Raw genomic sequence first — 15856 nt, forward strand, 5'->3', positions numbered from 1 at the left:
GAACAGGACCAAAATGGCATTTGTACAAAAGACCAGGAGGTAAAAAGCCCTGAGCAAACGAAAACTCAGCAGGCTAGGTTGACATGAATTGTTGGATTTGGATGTGTCCAGCCATAGGTTGGTAAATTAAGGCTTGGCCTAGCCTGGCCTAGCTTGGAAAAGCCAGATGGACGGAAACTTGGTTTTACAGGACCAGCATGCTTAAAGCCCTAAACCACTGGGCAATTGTCGCAAGTTTCATTTAGTGACAGCAGTTAGGCCCAACATGCTGGATCTGTGACTACATTCATGGGTAGAATTGGTAGCTTCGATTTGGCAGTTCAGACTGGCCTCCCAGCACCCTATTCGCTGGCTGATGGTATCAACTCTCATAGTTAGTGATGCAGAGAGAGAGAGAGAGAGAGAGAGAGAGAGAGAGAGAGAGAGAGATTTGTGAAGTTAACTAATTTGGCTGCACAAACATGCATTCTGTTAAACTGCTAAAAGAATGCCAGGATGCCATGCAAGGACCTGTACACTCACAAAGGGCAGAACTAATTTTCTCAACTGCCGCCAAAAAAATAACCAGATAAATGAAAGGCTCACCTGGTGCCAATTGAACTTACAAAGATATGCAATCAGAACTCAAAAAGGCGCAGCTCCACCATGCCTTCTTTCCTCTTAGGTGAATACCAAAACACAATTTTCCCCGATTCCAGTAATTTCAACGAGTAACATAAGCTATACATCACATCTTCCACATGAGGAAAGTGCTTTCCAGTTGCAGGAGAGTTGGCAGAAATCCGTGAATCAACTCGAAAAACAATTGGACCAGCAACCTGTAATTTAACAGAAAACACATGCAACAGTAAGAATGCAGAAAAACATCTGCAGAGCAATTCTCTGAGTAACTTAAGTGTGCAAATCTGGTACCTGCTGTTGAAAAATGATGTTAAGCTTTGGTGATGCTAGTGGGTTCACTTTCCTCTGCTCAGCTGGTTTCCTTATCATATCAGAGAGCAGATGTATAGCCCCCTTTGCAAATGCAGTACCAGAGCAAATGTCCAAGCGAGCATCAATCCGGGTAAAGTCAGAAAAGTTCTCTCTGAACTTGCCATGCTGGAAAGTATAGCGGAGTGAACCAAATAAGTCGGCACTAAAAGGGGATCTCCTCACTGGATCTGAGCAAGCATCAGATCTGTTGTTTTCTCCACCTGATAGCATAGTTGACTGACTACCTGAGTTCATGCTGCCACCAAACCAGGCTTCACAAGTACCACCTGCAAATATAGGAAAGAAGATAATGACCAAAAAAAAGGACCAGCTTTGAAGGAGATTGTTAGTCACCTGTGCAATGGAATAGTAAATACAAAAGCAAAAGAAAACCAAATCAATCTGAGTGCAGTCCATCCCCAGAATGAGCTCCTGAATGTGGGTCATAAATCTTGAGATGTGCAACTATAAGAAAATATAAAAAGATACTTAATTTAAATTGGATTGATAAGTCTGAAATTAAAAGCAAATCAACTATTCGATTGATAAGCTCCCTTCCAGAGTATGAGTTGCTTCCATGCATCTCCTTGCCAAGACCACAAATAATTATGTCATGCTACAATAATATTTGTGCCTTAGTATAGTCTGACACTGGTAGATGCACGTAAAAGTGGCACTGCAATTTATCAATTTTAGACAGGTAAGGATTCATCAACTTGATCATTTAGAGGGAGATTTTGTGAATATACGTCAAAAGCAATTTGATGCACATTTTCCTCACGCCGAGTATATACATGAATATCATTAAAATTCTCACTAGGAGAATCATCTCTTTGATGAGAATGGTTATCACAAACATTCTCATTATCACAAACAATCTTACTATCCCAAATTGTATCACTAGATTTTTTAGTCATCTTTAGGGAATAAGTCAAATAAAAAAGAATAATCAACATCTTCTTGGGTTTTTGATGTTCAAATCCATTTTGATCTTCAAGAAAAGTCACATTTCTCGAAACATAAAGTTTATTATTTTTAACATCATAATACCTATATCCTTTTTAATTTTCACCGTAACCAATAAAAGCACATTCAAAAGCCTTTGGTGAGTGTTTGTCTTATCCTTGAAAAAGAACAAAACATTTACAACCAAGGATTCTTACTCTTTTGAAATACAAAGATATTTTAAACAAATTTTTAAAGGGAGAAACATTTTTTAAAGATGAGGATGGCATCCTATTTATAAGATATGTTGCGGAAAGAGCGGCTTCGGCCCAAAAACTTTTTGAAACATTTTTTAGAGATGAGAAGAGTTCTTGTGGTTTCAATAAGATGTCTATGCTTTCTTTCGGCAAAACCATTTTGTTGTGGAGTTTTGGGACAAGATCTTTGATAAATAATGTCATTTTTTTTAAGAAAAAAATGATTTTTTTTCGGAGTTGGATCTAAAGATAGCTATATTATGTTGAAATTAATTTTGAATAAGGATAAGGAATTCTTTAAAAGTAAAAAAAAACATCGGATTTGTTTTTGAGAAAGTAAACCCAAGTATATCTGGTGAAATCATCAATAAAGACAACATAATATGAATATTCTCCTTTAAATATGATGGGTGTCGGTCCCCATATATCCGAATGTACTAACTCAAAGGTCTTTTCGAAATGAAGTTGCTATGTTGAAAAGAAAGAGAATGCATTTTTCTAAGAATGCAATCACTGCATGTAAATTCTTTTTCATTACAAAATTTCTCAAAAAGAGGAAAGAGATACATCTTAGAGAGACTAGGATGACTAAGTCTTTTGTGCCAAGTGGCAACATCTTTTGTTTGAACATGATTGCAAAAAGACTTAGATGGTAATGACAAAAAATCTCATATAGTAGAGGACTCCTCTTCTATTGACTTGCCCAATCCGCTTCCAGACCGGAGATCCTGCACGTAGTAATTTGGAGATGAAAAAGAAACACTCCAACCAAGATCAGATATTTGAGAAACCGAAAAAAGGTTTAAGTTCAATTTTGGAATAATTCTAATTTTTGGAACAAAGAATTTTTTTATCATTGCTTAAAGTAGTTTCAAAAGTCCCCATTCCCTTAATATCCAAAGATGTACCATTGCTAGGAGAAACACAAGATTTGAAAGAATTAATGCTTGACTTGTTTAAAAGTGATGCATTTGGAGTCATATGAAATGAAGCCAAGAAGACATACTAGAAGTTGATGAAAGCGCGACACCAGAAGTAGGTATGAAAGAGTTGTTCCTCACAAATTGTTGAAATGCTTCCTTAAGTTGTGCAATGGAGTCCTTGATATCTCCATCCATTTTTTGATCTCTATTTCAGTTGCTTGAGTTCTCTCCAATGGAAGCCACTTTTCTCTTAGGACAATCGGGTTTAAGATGCCCTGATTCATTACAATGATGACAAAATTTTTCTTCCACCACCATTATTGTTATAGTTATTTTTCAAAAAATGAAGAGGCTTATATATCCTCATATTATTACTCGGTTTAGATACCACATGTACTTTATCAATATCCCTTTTTAGAGCCAAGCGTGTTTCTTCTTGGCATAGATCGGAAAGAATTTCACTAAGAGGAGTTGAAGCCCTATGAAGTAGGGATCCTCGTAGTTGTTCAAATTCGAGCCTAAGCCCATGAATAAATTAAAAGAATCCCTCTCTCTCTCTCTCCCCCCATTTGTTCTTGCCTCATAGCAATAACACTTCCTTCTCATTGAGGTTCAAGGAGAGAAGTTCATCCCATAGAAGAGATAAAGTGCTATAGTAATCTCTAATACTCATATCTCCTTGTTTGGTTGCTCTCACTTTTTCTTGCAAAAAGAAATGTCTAGCAAGATCTCTTTGAGTGTAAATACCGTTCATGAAGAACTATACTTCATTTGCCTTCTTGAATTTGGCTAGATTAGCACAAATTTTGAGTTTCATATTGTTCATGAACCATGCCAATACTTTCTCTATCTTCAACTTTGGATTGGAATTCATCAATGGCCTTTGCTTTTTATTCTTCATTCAAGGTTTTTTCCTCGTTTCCTTTCTTCTTGGTGAGCTTTAGTTGAGGTTCTGAAACCGTCCCACATACAAATCCCCAAAGTTTCTTACCTTTGAGGTTGTTTTCCATAGCGGCTACCCACATCCTATAGTTAGTCTCATTTAATTTGAATGAGAGATCAATCTTTGTATCCTTGTCGGCCATTATGGAAGAGAGAAAGGAAAGAGGATAACAATGAGTGTGCAAAACACAAGCACACAATAAATAAAATAAACTAAAGTCCCAAGAGTGCCCAATTACCTAGGGACTATACCATGTAATGAAATACTAGTGCAAATAACAATGTCACAGAGTGAATACAACAAATGCACAAGCATAAAAACAAGAAGCCACTAATGGGCGAGATACAATAAGCCACAAAGGGCTAGGCACCAAACACACACAATGTGAGAGAGAGAGCTTGAAATATAAAAAATACTGTAGTGAAATGCTATGAAAAGCATTAAAGAGAGGTGGGGGCAAAAGGCCCTTTTTATATACTTTATGGGACCAAGGGGGGCTCACATAGAGCCGTTGGGAGCTCCCCAACAGTCATATTTGTGACCGTTAGGGAGGGTCCCAACGACTCTATGGGTTTGACCCTCTTGCCCCTTCATAAATGAAAAAATATTGACCCTCATCCTTGTAGTGTAATTAGCATCCAAAGATAGTGTACAATGTTCACTCCTCTTGGCTGGCTGACACCCAACTGATCGGGTATTACCCCATTCGGAACTGAGTAGAGTCGGCAATTAACTATGTGGGTCAGACCTGTAGAGTTTAAGTGGTATATGGATTCATGTATTTATGAGATTTCACATGCAACACCGATGTACAAAGATCCATTGTTCTTCGGTGTAAAAATAATTCTACCGGATATGAACTTATGTAGTCAAAAGCGCTAGGCAGGACCCCTAATAAGACTAATTGAATTCTAGGTGGTACTTTAATTAAAAATATAAAAATATGCAAATGAACTGCTAAAATTAGTAACAAACATGTATGAAACAAAAAATTAATCAACAATAAGCAACAAAAATATGTCGAACATTACAAAACCTGCCCAAATATTAAAAATAGTTGAATAAATAAATAAAAATAATGTCAAAAAATTTAAAAATAATCTAAATTCTTAAAATAAAGTGATAAAACTAACAACAAACATGTATCCAATATAAAATTAATCAACAAAAAATGCATGAAGCATAAGATATTGCAAGCATACTAAACATGTTATATAATTTAAACATAATATCAAGTCCTAAAGATATTAAAATAACATCCATGGTGTTGATGCTTCATCAATAAATCTAAAATAAGACAACAAATTAACCTTCAAATAAAATATGCACATGTATATTCATTCAATGTCACATCCACACGTAACAATTCAATGTCACATCTACATAAACAAACACATATAACAAATTAATTAAAAAAGCAAATCAACAAATGTACATAACTTAATTAAACCTAAAAGTCAAGTTCGACACACAGACAAAAAATCATAAACAGCAAAAAATAGGAATAGAGCAATTACAACGATAAATGAACTAAGGAGCAACATCAAAAAATAAAGAGATAAGAAGAAGAAGAAGAAGAAGAAGAAGAAGAAGAAGAAGAAGAAGAGGAAGAAGAAGAAGAGGCAGAGGAAGTGTAACGCCCCAAAATTTTAACCCAAAACTTCATAGATTTTTTTTATAAATACGAGGTCTCATCTATGACATTGCCTTAAACAAATTGATCTCTAAGGAGTCAGCCTGCACAAGCACCAACGTTTAATAGCTCCTTAGAATCGAATTTGAGGAAAAACATCCAACTGATAAAACTCTTTATTTTGAAATCACATATAATTTATAATTCATAGCAGAAACATTATTTCTCTTGTAAATATATAAATAGATGTATCTAACTTAATTTAATTTTAATGAAGTTTATTTAGATATTTCTCTAACCTTTGTTCTTGGTTCATGTTCTTGTTCTTCGAGAAAATGTGTTTCTCCCTCTCCTCTCTTCCACGCCCGTCATCAACCTGAAAGGAACACCTTTTCTCCTTCCCTTGCCGTTCACCCCCATCCACCTCACACTTCCCTGTGTAGCCGACCAGGAGAGACAACTCTCTCTTGAGTTGTACCTCACGCTCAGCTCACCGTAAACCGTAGGACCGTTCTCCGTGGGAGTTCGGGTCCTAACATTTTGATCTCGATCAAAAGAGTGGAGCCATTTTGGTCCCACCCTCACCACGATAACATCCACCTTCCTCTCTGGTCTAGTCTCTCCCCCCCCCCCCCACACACACACACACATCTCTCTCCAGCCTCGTTTCCCAATAAAGACCCAACATAAAAAACCCAAAAGAAGAAGAGGAGGAAAGAGAAAGAAAGAAGGAAGAAGAAGGTGAGAGAGAGAGGCGATATGAAGTACATGTTACGCCTCTTTCTTCTTCTCTTATTTCGGGCTCCTCTTTCTCCTTCTTCTTTGGTTTCAGACCCAGAGAGAAATAGAGAGAGAAATGGATCATTCCCCTCTCTCCCTCTTCTTTTTTTTAATACCCCAACTCCCCTTTTTATTTTTTAAAATATTATCATTTTACCTTTCCTCCCTTTCTTTATTGAAAATATCAGCCAAACCGTTCCTTTATCAAAAATATCAATCTACCTCTCACATTTATTAAAAAAATCAATAAAATTATTTTTTTATATTTGCAAACATGGATATTGGATTGAAGCCCATAAAACCATTTCTTACACACACACACACACACACACACACACACACATATATATATATATATAATATAATAGCCGTGTCCCCATACTTGCATTTTTTTTAAAGTGCCATGTCGTACCCTCCGTACCCACACGTATGTGACATTGGTGCCATCTATAATGGGCCGTGAAATCTTGTAGTATTTTTGGCAGCAAGATAGCAACATTTGACTGATTTGCTCTAATTAACTGAAAGGGCATAATTCCTGAAACTTCAGTTAGCCAATATCAATTTCCAGTAGTCAATCAAATACTTGAAGGTACAATGCTGCAGGCATTAACTTATCAGGATAACATTTCACATGCATAGTACACAGTAGCAGCAGCCATAAGATGTTACCTATTATCCCTTTCCCTTACCAGCCACTATGTTGAACCTTGTAATAATTTTGATGATTATATTATCCAGTAGAAAATAATTTTATTTATTCAGTGTTTATTTTCAGAAATTGAAAAAAAAATTCATGTGTCAAGGAATGTGAGGCAATTTTTATGAATATCTATTCCGTCTCTTGCATCCAAAATTTGCCTCCAAGAAAAAAAAACTATATTTGTCTTCATTGTCAACCACAGGACATGCACACAATCTTGTAGCTTCAAATAGTCTGCAAATAGCTTGTTTCTTATAGTGGGCGTACATACCAATAATTCCTGAGATGGCCGAGCAAGGTTCATTCAACCGCAAGTCATATGAGGTCCTCAAGAATTTCCCCCTTTTTGTCCTAACTACCAAATCCTCTGGCTTTTCTTCTTCCCTCCAGATGTCCTTATTCTTCTCATAGGAAAAAGCAGATTTGGCACACCAACCAGGCATTAGAGATGTAGGTACATCATCACATGTGGTGGTGTTAAGTGGTCGAGGATATCCACCATTCTTGTGTATACCAAATCGATAACGTAACCCAGACTTAGAAACAAGGGAAGCCATATCCAATGATATAGATGTAGGAACTTCCCAGTAAGTTCCGTTTCTGTCAAGGAATAGCTCAGGCTGCACTGCTTCTAGTGTAACATCATGATGAGAAAACTGCAAGAATGAACAAATTTAAGTGATTACAGAGGACACTTGCAACATGCTTGTTAATCATGACACATGCACAATCAAAATATTTCCTAAAGCAAAACAGACAAATAATATGCAATTGCTCTTACACAAAAGAGATCAGATGAAGTGCTATAGAGATAGACATGCAACTGACTAGAAAATCATTGAGAATATACACAGCACTGGAACATAATATATTACAAGACGCTCCCAAGGAAAGCACACTCGAACTTGACTAATTAAAAACTTATTACAATTATTCATCAACTAAACAGCAACCTGGTCCAAGCCCTTCAAGGTAATAAGTGAATTGCTCACAAATTAACGGATAGAGGAGCTAAACAAATGGTAAAACTACACTGATATCATCGAAGTTTAAGAACATGATTTAACTTTTCCCCCATGCACTAAAAGAATACAAGACCAAGACATTGAAATGGTAATAGCAATGAAACATATTCAAAATGCTTGCCTTATGAAAGTAGATGGCTTTAGAGCGTTTCCCCTGCCCACCATGACCTTCTGTACTAAGCACCAGGGATGAATTCGGTGTAAGAGGAAGCTGTGAACAAAGCCCTACAGCATACAATGTTTTGTCACAAAAAATCTTCACAATATTCATGAGTTCTGGAATTTCCATTTCATCACCACCCATGACTTCTGCTTTGATGGAGGAGAACAATTTCTTTGGACGAAGCTGTGCCATCAAAGTAACCCACCTGAATATCATGCAGATAAAAATAATAAAAGTTTAGCATCTGCGTACAACTGAGAAAGAGTGACACACACCCAAATATCAGAGAAAGTACTGAAAAGGAATATATGATAAAGCAACTAATAAGAAAATTCCGTAAAGAGCCAATCACTAGCTAAAGAAACAAAATGCCCCTTTTGACTAATAGATTCCTTAGAAGATCCTAGTACAAAATATTGAACTAAGTGAAATGATCACTGGCAAATGCCGATCAAGAAAGGATAAAAAAAATAGTAGCAAACATAGTTTGTCAGTTTTACTAGTCCCAATGACTTGTTGGCATCATACAGTGACACACACCAAACCACATGCAGCAAAATAATATATCGCGCCTTTGATGGAATGTTGACTAAGCTAAGCTTACAATTTGGTGTTCAACAAGATTATCATTTGCCAAAAACAATAAAAGGATTCTCAAAGTCTGAAGAAATGAACATGAGTTCTCATTGCAAAGAAGATAAACAAAAACAGTGATATGTTTAATATGAGTTTGAGACCCTAGAGCATGTTTCACTGAAGCATGATCGGCAACTATCTCACAAGGACACAGTTAAAGGGACATGGGGTACACGATTTTGAATAATTTTCTCTGAAGATTAATATACATGAGGACTTGACACAAGGGTAAGTTAGAGTATGCCTGTGACATAGATGGGCAACAAAGAGAGTTTTCCTTCACATTGCAGACAAAGAATAGTACTACTTCCATCAGTATGTCATGTGCTCTTCTGTCTTACATAAACAGGTATTTGGCAAATTCTATCATTCCATAAGATATTAAAGAACCAGATTTATAAAAATGAAAAGAAAAGAAAAGAAAAGAAACTCTAGCCATCTCAGTCTCACACAGCTAGGATTTATAAAAACCGGGCCTTCTAATCAAAGTATATGCTAAACACATTTTGTTTTATATTGTCTTTGGCCTATGTCACATGGGTGCGTGTGCGGGGGCGGGGGTGCGGCACTTTCAAAAAACTTGGGTGCAGGGGTGCGGCAATAAATAAAATATATATATATAATTTGTGCAGGGGAGGGGTCGAGTTGATGAGTTGTGGAGCCTGATTCAGAGTTTTTGACCTTGCAGAAAGGGGGGTCCGGGGGCTCCCCCCGGAGCAGGTGCATGGGGGCCGCGCCCCCCGAAAGAATTTTTTTGGGGGGTTTATGTTTGAAACCCGGTTCATTATGGATCAGACCGGATTCGTTTAGGACCCTGGGTGCGAAGAATTTTTTTTTTACATAAAAATTGGACATAAATGACCCTGGGTGCAGTCAATGCACCCAAGGTTGGGTTGACCGCACCGGGTGCCGCACCTGCGTCGCGTCGCGTCGACGCGGGTGCGGCACCCGGTTTGCCGAGTCCCTGTGACATAGTCTTTGGCATTTGTGGCCAATTTATACAAGTAAATCTAATGGTCTTTGGGCACTATGTTTTCTGTACCAATGCTCTTCTGAACAACTGACAACATTATAAAAGAAATGCAAGGTTACAGAGATCATCAAGATAAACAGCTTTCACAACCGGAGCACTTCAATTTGAGGTCTCCATAACCTGCTTTGAAACTGTAAATGGGAATCCATTCTAATTTTCTATTGATTCATGGACTTAAGTTCAATTGACCAGGCCTTCAAATGACCAATTTGCTTTAGATCATCCTGCTTCCCTATGAACTTTCAAAAGTTTCCTCAGTGTTGAATTTTCCTAGAGAAAGTTCTCCATGCTTTTAGTCACCATTCTGCATTCCTAGTCATGACTTTATGTTCTTTGGGTACCATTAGCCATATGAACCCAAGTTCATTGACATGTATTCTCTTGACCTATTGATATATAATATCAAGCCTTTTCTAATGTGTTAGTTTCATAATGGGTTGCTCACTTGTTTCCTCATATCCAGTTTTCTGTACTTTTCTTTCATCATCCGCCTCTGTGGATCAATCAGTAGTAACAAAACATAGGTTCTCAACATCACAGCATTAACTTTATCATCATCTTCATGCTCTCAATATGAATCAGATTCTGGGTTTAGGATGATATGGTCATCGCATTCAGAATCTTCATCAAACAATGGACCTTTTTCTTAAATTTAGATCTCCATCAACACTTTCAAGATAATCATTATAAATTGGATCACCTGAAAATCTCTCTCTTTGAATATCAGGTAAGGTCATATTAAAATAACTGAAAATACTCTAAAAAGTTCTGATTTACCATGGTTGTTAGGTTATGACTCATGAGTTAGCTTTTGCATAAAAATCAAATGTAGTCCTGAGATTCCCATCTTCTGGATCTGACACCATTTCTGATCTAACAGATCAAGAACAAGAAATTCAAAATACTAATGATTGAAGACATTTCTAGGCATGTGAGACGAAGTACACTTTGGAACAGTAATGAATCCCAAATAAAATTTCAAATAAAAACTTCACATGCCTTTCCAAAATATCAAAATGAATCAGCATAAATAACATAACTTTCCATATGTAGGTGTGGTTCTGAACTCGGACCATCAAGCAAGAAAAAAATTATTTAAGACAGTGACAGAGAATATATATAAAAAAGTGGCCACGCTATCATGCTAAGCAAAACCATTGCTCATAAAGCAAGATATTGAGGACGTGGATTTCCAGCAGGGGAAAGAACTTCAAGCTGCTAGGGACAGATTTGATTGACTATAGTTCAATTTCAATATCTTCCACTTAAAGTCACCATCCTCTACAACTTCTCAATAATCCAGAAGAACAGCTTCTTGGAATTCTTTTGGGATTCATCTTCGGTATGCATCAGGGGCACCTCAGCCTATAACAGATAGTCAAGGTTACAGGAATTATTTAGTCAATCAGACACTTTGGATGTGTTCTTCATGGTTTGTTTAGTAAGAGACATGCTTTGGATATAACTGTTATGATGCTAGAATTCTTTTCTTTTCTTTATTTTTCATTTTTATTGTCGTGAAGCTTTCGTGCAGTGGACTGTTGCTTTTTGGATTTCTTTGTACAACAACATACACATCAAAAACCTCTTAATCTAATGCCTCTTCTCCACTAAGAAGGCTATGGAGATAGCATCTTTACTGTCAGATCCACAAAATATTCAATGCAAACAATTGGAAATGGATGGGACTGATAGAGGGTATGGTACCCTCACATGTTCTCGAACAAGGAAGCAATTTCTTATATTTTCAGAGACCAGTTTCTTATCCATTTAGAAACGAGTTTCTTGGCATTTCTGAAACTGATTTTAGCATTCTTGAAACTGGTTTCTTACCAGTACCAAGTACTGGTGCGTCTGAAATGGGATACACAAGGCAGAATGGAGTTTCTAGGAAACTATGTCTCGGACACACTTTTTGTTCCTCATGTTTCGTGAACTATTTATTTTAAGTTGGCCTGATTACCAATCCTAATCACAATTCTTTTTCTCTTTCAGTAGGTCAATTTGCCAATCAGCATTGCAGTTCCATCTCTATTGATCAAACATAATTCCTTTCTCAAATTGCCAATCATCATTGCAGTTCCATCTCTCTTTGAATGGAACAAATTACCATTCATGACTGTATACGTCTTTTCTTCTTCAATTGGTCACAAATTACCAACATGGTCGCAATGCCTTCTTGTTTTAGATTGGCCAAAATGAATGTGAACACCCCCATGATCAGTCAAACTACCAATTACAATTTTAATGTCACCTGTCTCTTTCAGTTGGTCAAATCAGCCATCTTGTCATTGTTCATAATGCATTATTTCCATCTAGCCCTTACATAAACATATTCACTTTGTTCATAATCTTGGAAATCTCTCTCCTTCGATTATCTGCACTTGGTTTCTCCTACTTTCATGGCATAGATAACTTATCCATGTTCTGTAGCTCTAAGTAGGGCTGGTAAAGGAGCCGAACAAACCGGATGGGGCATTTTCGGGCTCAACTCGTTTACCAGAAGATTGAGCTTGTGGCTTGCTGGTGTTTGTGGTTAGTTGAGCTGAGCTTGAACTCGAGACAAGCCGAACACGAGCTGGCTCATGTAAAAAACATTCCATGTTATTTATACATGGAATATATACATATATTACACTTAATAATTCATATTTTATGCATATATATTTCATTCATTTTTCTCTTTATATATATATATATATATATATATATATATATATCATAGTCATGGTTAAAGGTAATTTCTCGGCCAGGGTATTTCTCATAGAGATTTTCAAAAGTCTTAAATATCGGGAGTTTAAAAATTGAAATAAATATAAATAACAACAAAAAAACTAAGAAATATTGCATTATTTTTCTTCCAAAAATATAAAGAAACATGTTTTAAAGGTTTAAAAATATAAAAGAAACAAAAAGGAAATGCAAACTTAAAAAAGAAAGTTTTTCCAAAAAATATCATGATAATATAGCGATATTTTGAAAATATGGCTATTTCTCGGTAAGCCCTCCCAAGCCTAGAGAGCCAAATGGGCCCAATTCGTTTAAACTAAACGAGCTGCTCGTGGCTCCGACTCCCCAACTAAATGAACGGATCACGAACGAGTTCGTGACTAGCCAAACCGAGCCGAGTCACGAGCTGATCGCTTCGTTTACCAGCACTAGGCTCTAAGTGTTCCAGCCCGCCATAGCCGCACGGTGCTTCCAAAATAAGCCCGTGATACTAAGTCACCTTGGGAATGGCAATGGAAAAAGGTCTGGATCGGATATCTAACCGACCCGAATCCGTTTCACAAGACTTAGCAAACCGATTTAAGATCCGAAAAGGTTGGATTTGATATTGTTTTACAAATCCGAACCCGACCAACATGCAAAGAGAGAAAACGACGAGGCACCTTCCCCGGCGACCCGAATACTCGATACGAACCGTTTCCAGCCAGTCAACTCGTCCCAAGTTGACACAGAATCAACAAGTTTTAAGTAACATTGTAAACCCGGAGCGATACGCCCGAATCTCACGCCGCCTCTCCGAATCTCCCGATTCCTTCCACAACCAGAGACAAAAAGAGAGAAATTATCCTTGGCAACCCGACGACTCGCTACGAAATCGTCCGATCACAGGAAAATCCCGAGTCGGCACAGAATTCCGCACATTTAACAGGCAAAAACTCGGAAACGGAACTCGGCCGATGTCGATTCCTTCACGATCTCGTCGAAGTCATCCGAAGGACCGCAGACATTGCGAAATTACCCCAAATCTCTCATAGAATAACCAGAATGACATCCGAAGGACCGCAGACACCGCAGAAAATGACGAGAGAGAGAGAGAGAGGGAAAGAGGGTGCCGTGTCATACCAGTTGGAGGAGGGAGGGTTGATGAAGAGAGGGGTCTGGAGGGCGAAGGAGCCGAGCGAGTCCCTGAGAGAGGCGGACAAGGGAGGGCAGACGTTGGGGACGAGTCGGAGCGGGAAGCCCCTCGCGAAGACGGGGAGCTGCTGCGCTCTCAGTGTGGGCCCCGCCCTGGCCAGCCCCACCGGGAACGGATCGCCGGGAACCGCCCTCGCCACCCCGTCCAGCGTCGTCGCCGTCGACAAGTTCTCGTCCCAGAACGCGCTATCCATCGCCGTTCTCAGCTTCGCCATTTCCTCTCTCTCTCTCTCTCTCTCTCAAACCCCCTTATCCCTCCTATCCCATCTGCAGAAAGAGGGAAAATGAATTTCTTATTTCTCACACTATTTTGTCCCGACTCTGGTTTTTTTTTTCCTCTTTTTAAGTTTTTTTTAATCCGACTGGACGTTTTTGTCCTCAAGTCGTTCGCTGCCCTCCCGTTGTGCCATCGGTTTTTTAGGGTTTTTAGGGTTTCTCACTTTTTTTAATCCGACTGGACGTTTTTGTCCTCAAGTCGTTCAACTGCCTGGGTTAGTTGTTATGTCTTGGCTCGGCTCGACTCGACTCGTTTAAGCTCGTCTCGAACTCCTAAATGAGTTGAGTTCGAACACAAGCTCAAGTTTGGTATACATAAATGAGTCGAGCATGATCAGGCAATCAAGCTTGGTTGAGCTCAATTAGCCTGATTAAGCTCAGTTTGTGTAGTTATATGATGCATAGAGTATAGTATATGTACAATTTATGTTTGCAAATTGAAGACATAAAATAACTTTGCTCTTATGGGTAAGGTGTTAGCTTTTTAGGGAGGAGGTAGGTAATTTGAAACCGACTATTTTCAGTGGAGTTCATTTTTTTTTAAGGATAAAAGTTGTTCAAGCTCTTGAGCTGAGCTTGAACTATTTTTTTTATTCGAGCCGAGCTGAGTCAGCCTAAACTTGGCTAATGTGCATCAATAGTTAAATGATGCCCTCCTTGTTCTTTCTTGATAAAAACAACTTATCTTAGGTCTTTTGTGTCGGACAAATGAATAATGAGGGGATTTTTAGTGATTTATTGAACTAAAATAATGTCTGCCTACTTATCAATAATAAGGGTACCTATCTCCTCTTTTTAAACTAAGCAGAGGCCAACGGCCCAACGCATGATTTCATGAACAAAAAAGAGGGGGCTATATGTAATACTTGAAAAGTTGTGCGGGTTTTCTGTATGTGTCTGACAGATTAAGGGGCTTTTTGTAAATTATGTTTCGATTCCACAGCAAGCAGAGCTGCAGAAACGATGGTATGTCATAGTAACCCATAGCTCAAGGCTAGATCTTTCAATGATGCCAGCTGTATGGAACCTGGAACGACAATGGAATTAAGAAGAAGAAGCATTGATTTTATAACAAGGGAGTGTCCACAGGTGGAAGTTCGGGTACACATTAAACATACTCACGCCTGTTTGATTGCAAATCCACAAATTCAAACTCTGTTTTTTCTACTTTTTCATATTTTTAAAAATTCATGTTTCTTATATTCTAGAAAAGTGCAGTGTTTGATGTACTTGAAATTCTGAAAAAAAATATCCAAATTAAAAGTTTTTACCTATTTGGTTGTAAATTGAAAATTCCAAGACCTCTCTCACATTGTCCCAATTTTGCTTTGTTATATATATATATATATGGGATAGGTTTTTATAAGGTTTAAAACATCAACAACTGACAATTTTCATAAATTTTTTAGGCTTTAAATATCATTTTTTTCATGAAAATGCGTGATTCAAAAGTCGATTTTTAGTAAAAATGCATGAAAATCAATCGCACTGAAACCATCTATTAGGTCAGAATTTTGAAAAAATACTAAAAATCCACTATCATTAGGGGTGGCAATTTTTGGCACGACCCGCCAACCCGCCTCTTAGGCGGGTTCAGGTTGGGCTTAAGCTAACCCGTTTAATAAACGGGTCGACCCGCGCAA

The 15856-nt window shown here is 37.8% G+C and overlaps 1 protein-coding gene across 1 annotated transcript; it reads right to left on the reverse strand.

Moving 5' to 3' along the window:
- Positions 1-429: 429 nt before the first annotated feature.
- Positions 430-14254, reverse strand: LOC149819082 (protein TRIGALACTOSYLDIACYLGLYCEROL 4, chloroplastic-like). Its single transcript, XM_089983985.1, has 5 exons — positions 13866-14254; positions 8303-8549; positions 7428-7812; positions 913-1259; positions 430-818 (listed from the first exon to the last, which is right to left on the reverse strand). Exons 1-5 carry the CDS (start codon positions 14150-14152, stop codon positions 618-620), a joined length of 1467 nt encoding a protein of 488 aa, XP_089840111.1. The 5' UTR covers positions 14153-14254; the 3' UTR covers positions 430-617.
- Positions 14255-15856: the final 1602 nt, after the last annotated feature.

Source organism: Nuphar pumila, chromosome 13 (genome assembly GCF_984573655.1).
Source record: "Nuphar pumila chromosome 13, dmNupPumi1.hap1.1, whole genome shotgun sequence".
Classification (NCBI taxonomy): domain Eukaryota; kingdom Viridiplantae; phylum Streptophyta; class Magnoliopsida; order Nymphaeales; family Nymphaeaceae; genus Nuphar; species Nuphar pumila.

Bases quoted from the DNA above. Each gene is read 5' to 3' on its own strand.
- LOC149819082 (XM_089983985.1), bottom strand. From the start codon at position 14,152: ATGGCGAAGCTGAGAACGGCGATGGATAGCGCGTTCTGGGACGAGAAC. The intron at 8,550-13,865 runs GTATGACACGGC...CATGATATTCAG, and splicing joins AACCCTCCCTCCTCCAACTG to GTGGGTTACTTTGATGGCAC. The intron at 7,813-8,302 runs GCAAGCATTTTG...TCATTCTTGCAG, and splicing joins AAGCCATCTACTTTCATAAG to TTTTCTCATCATGATGTTAC.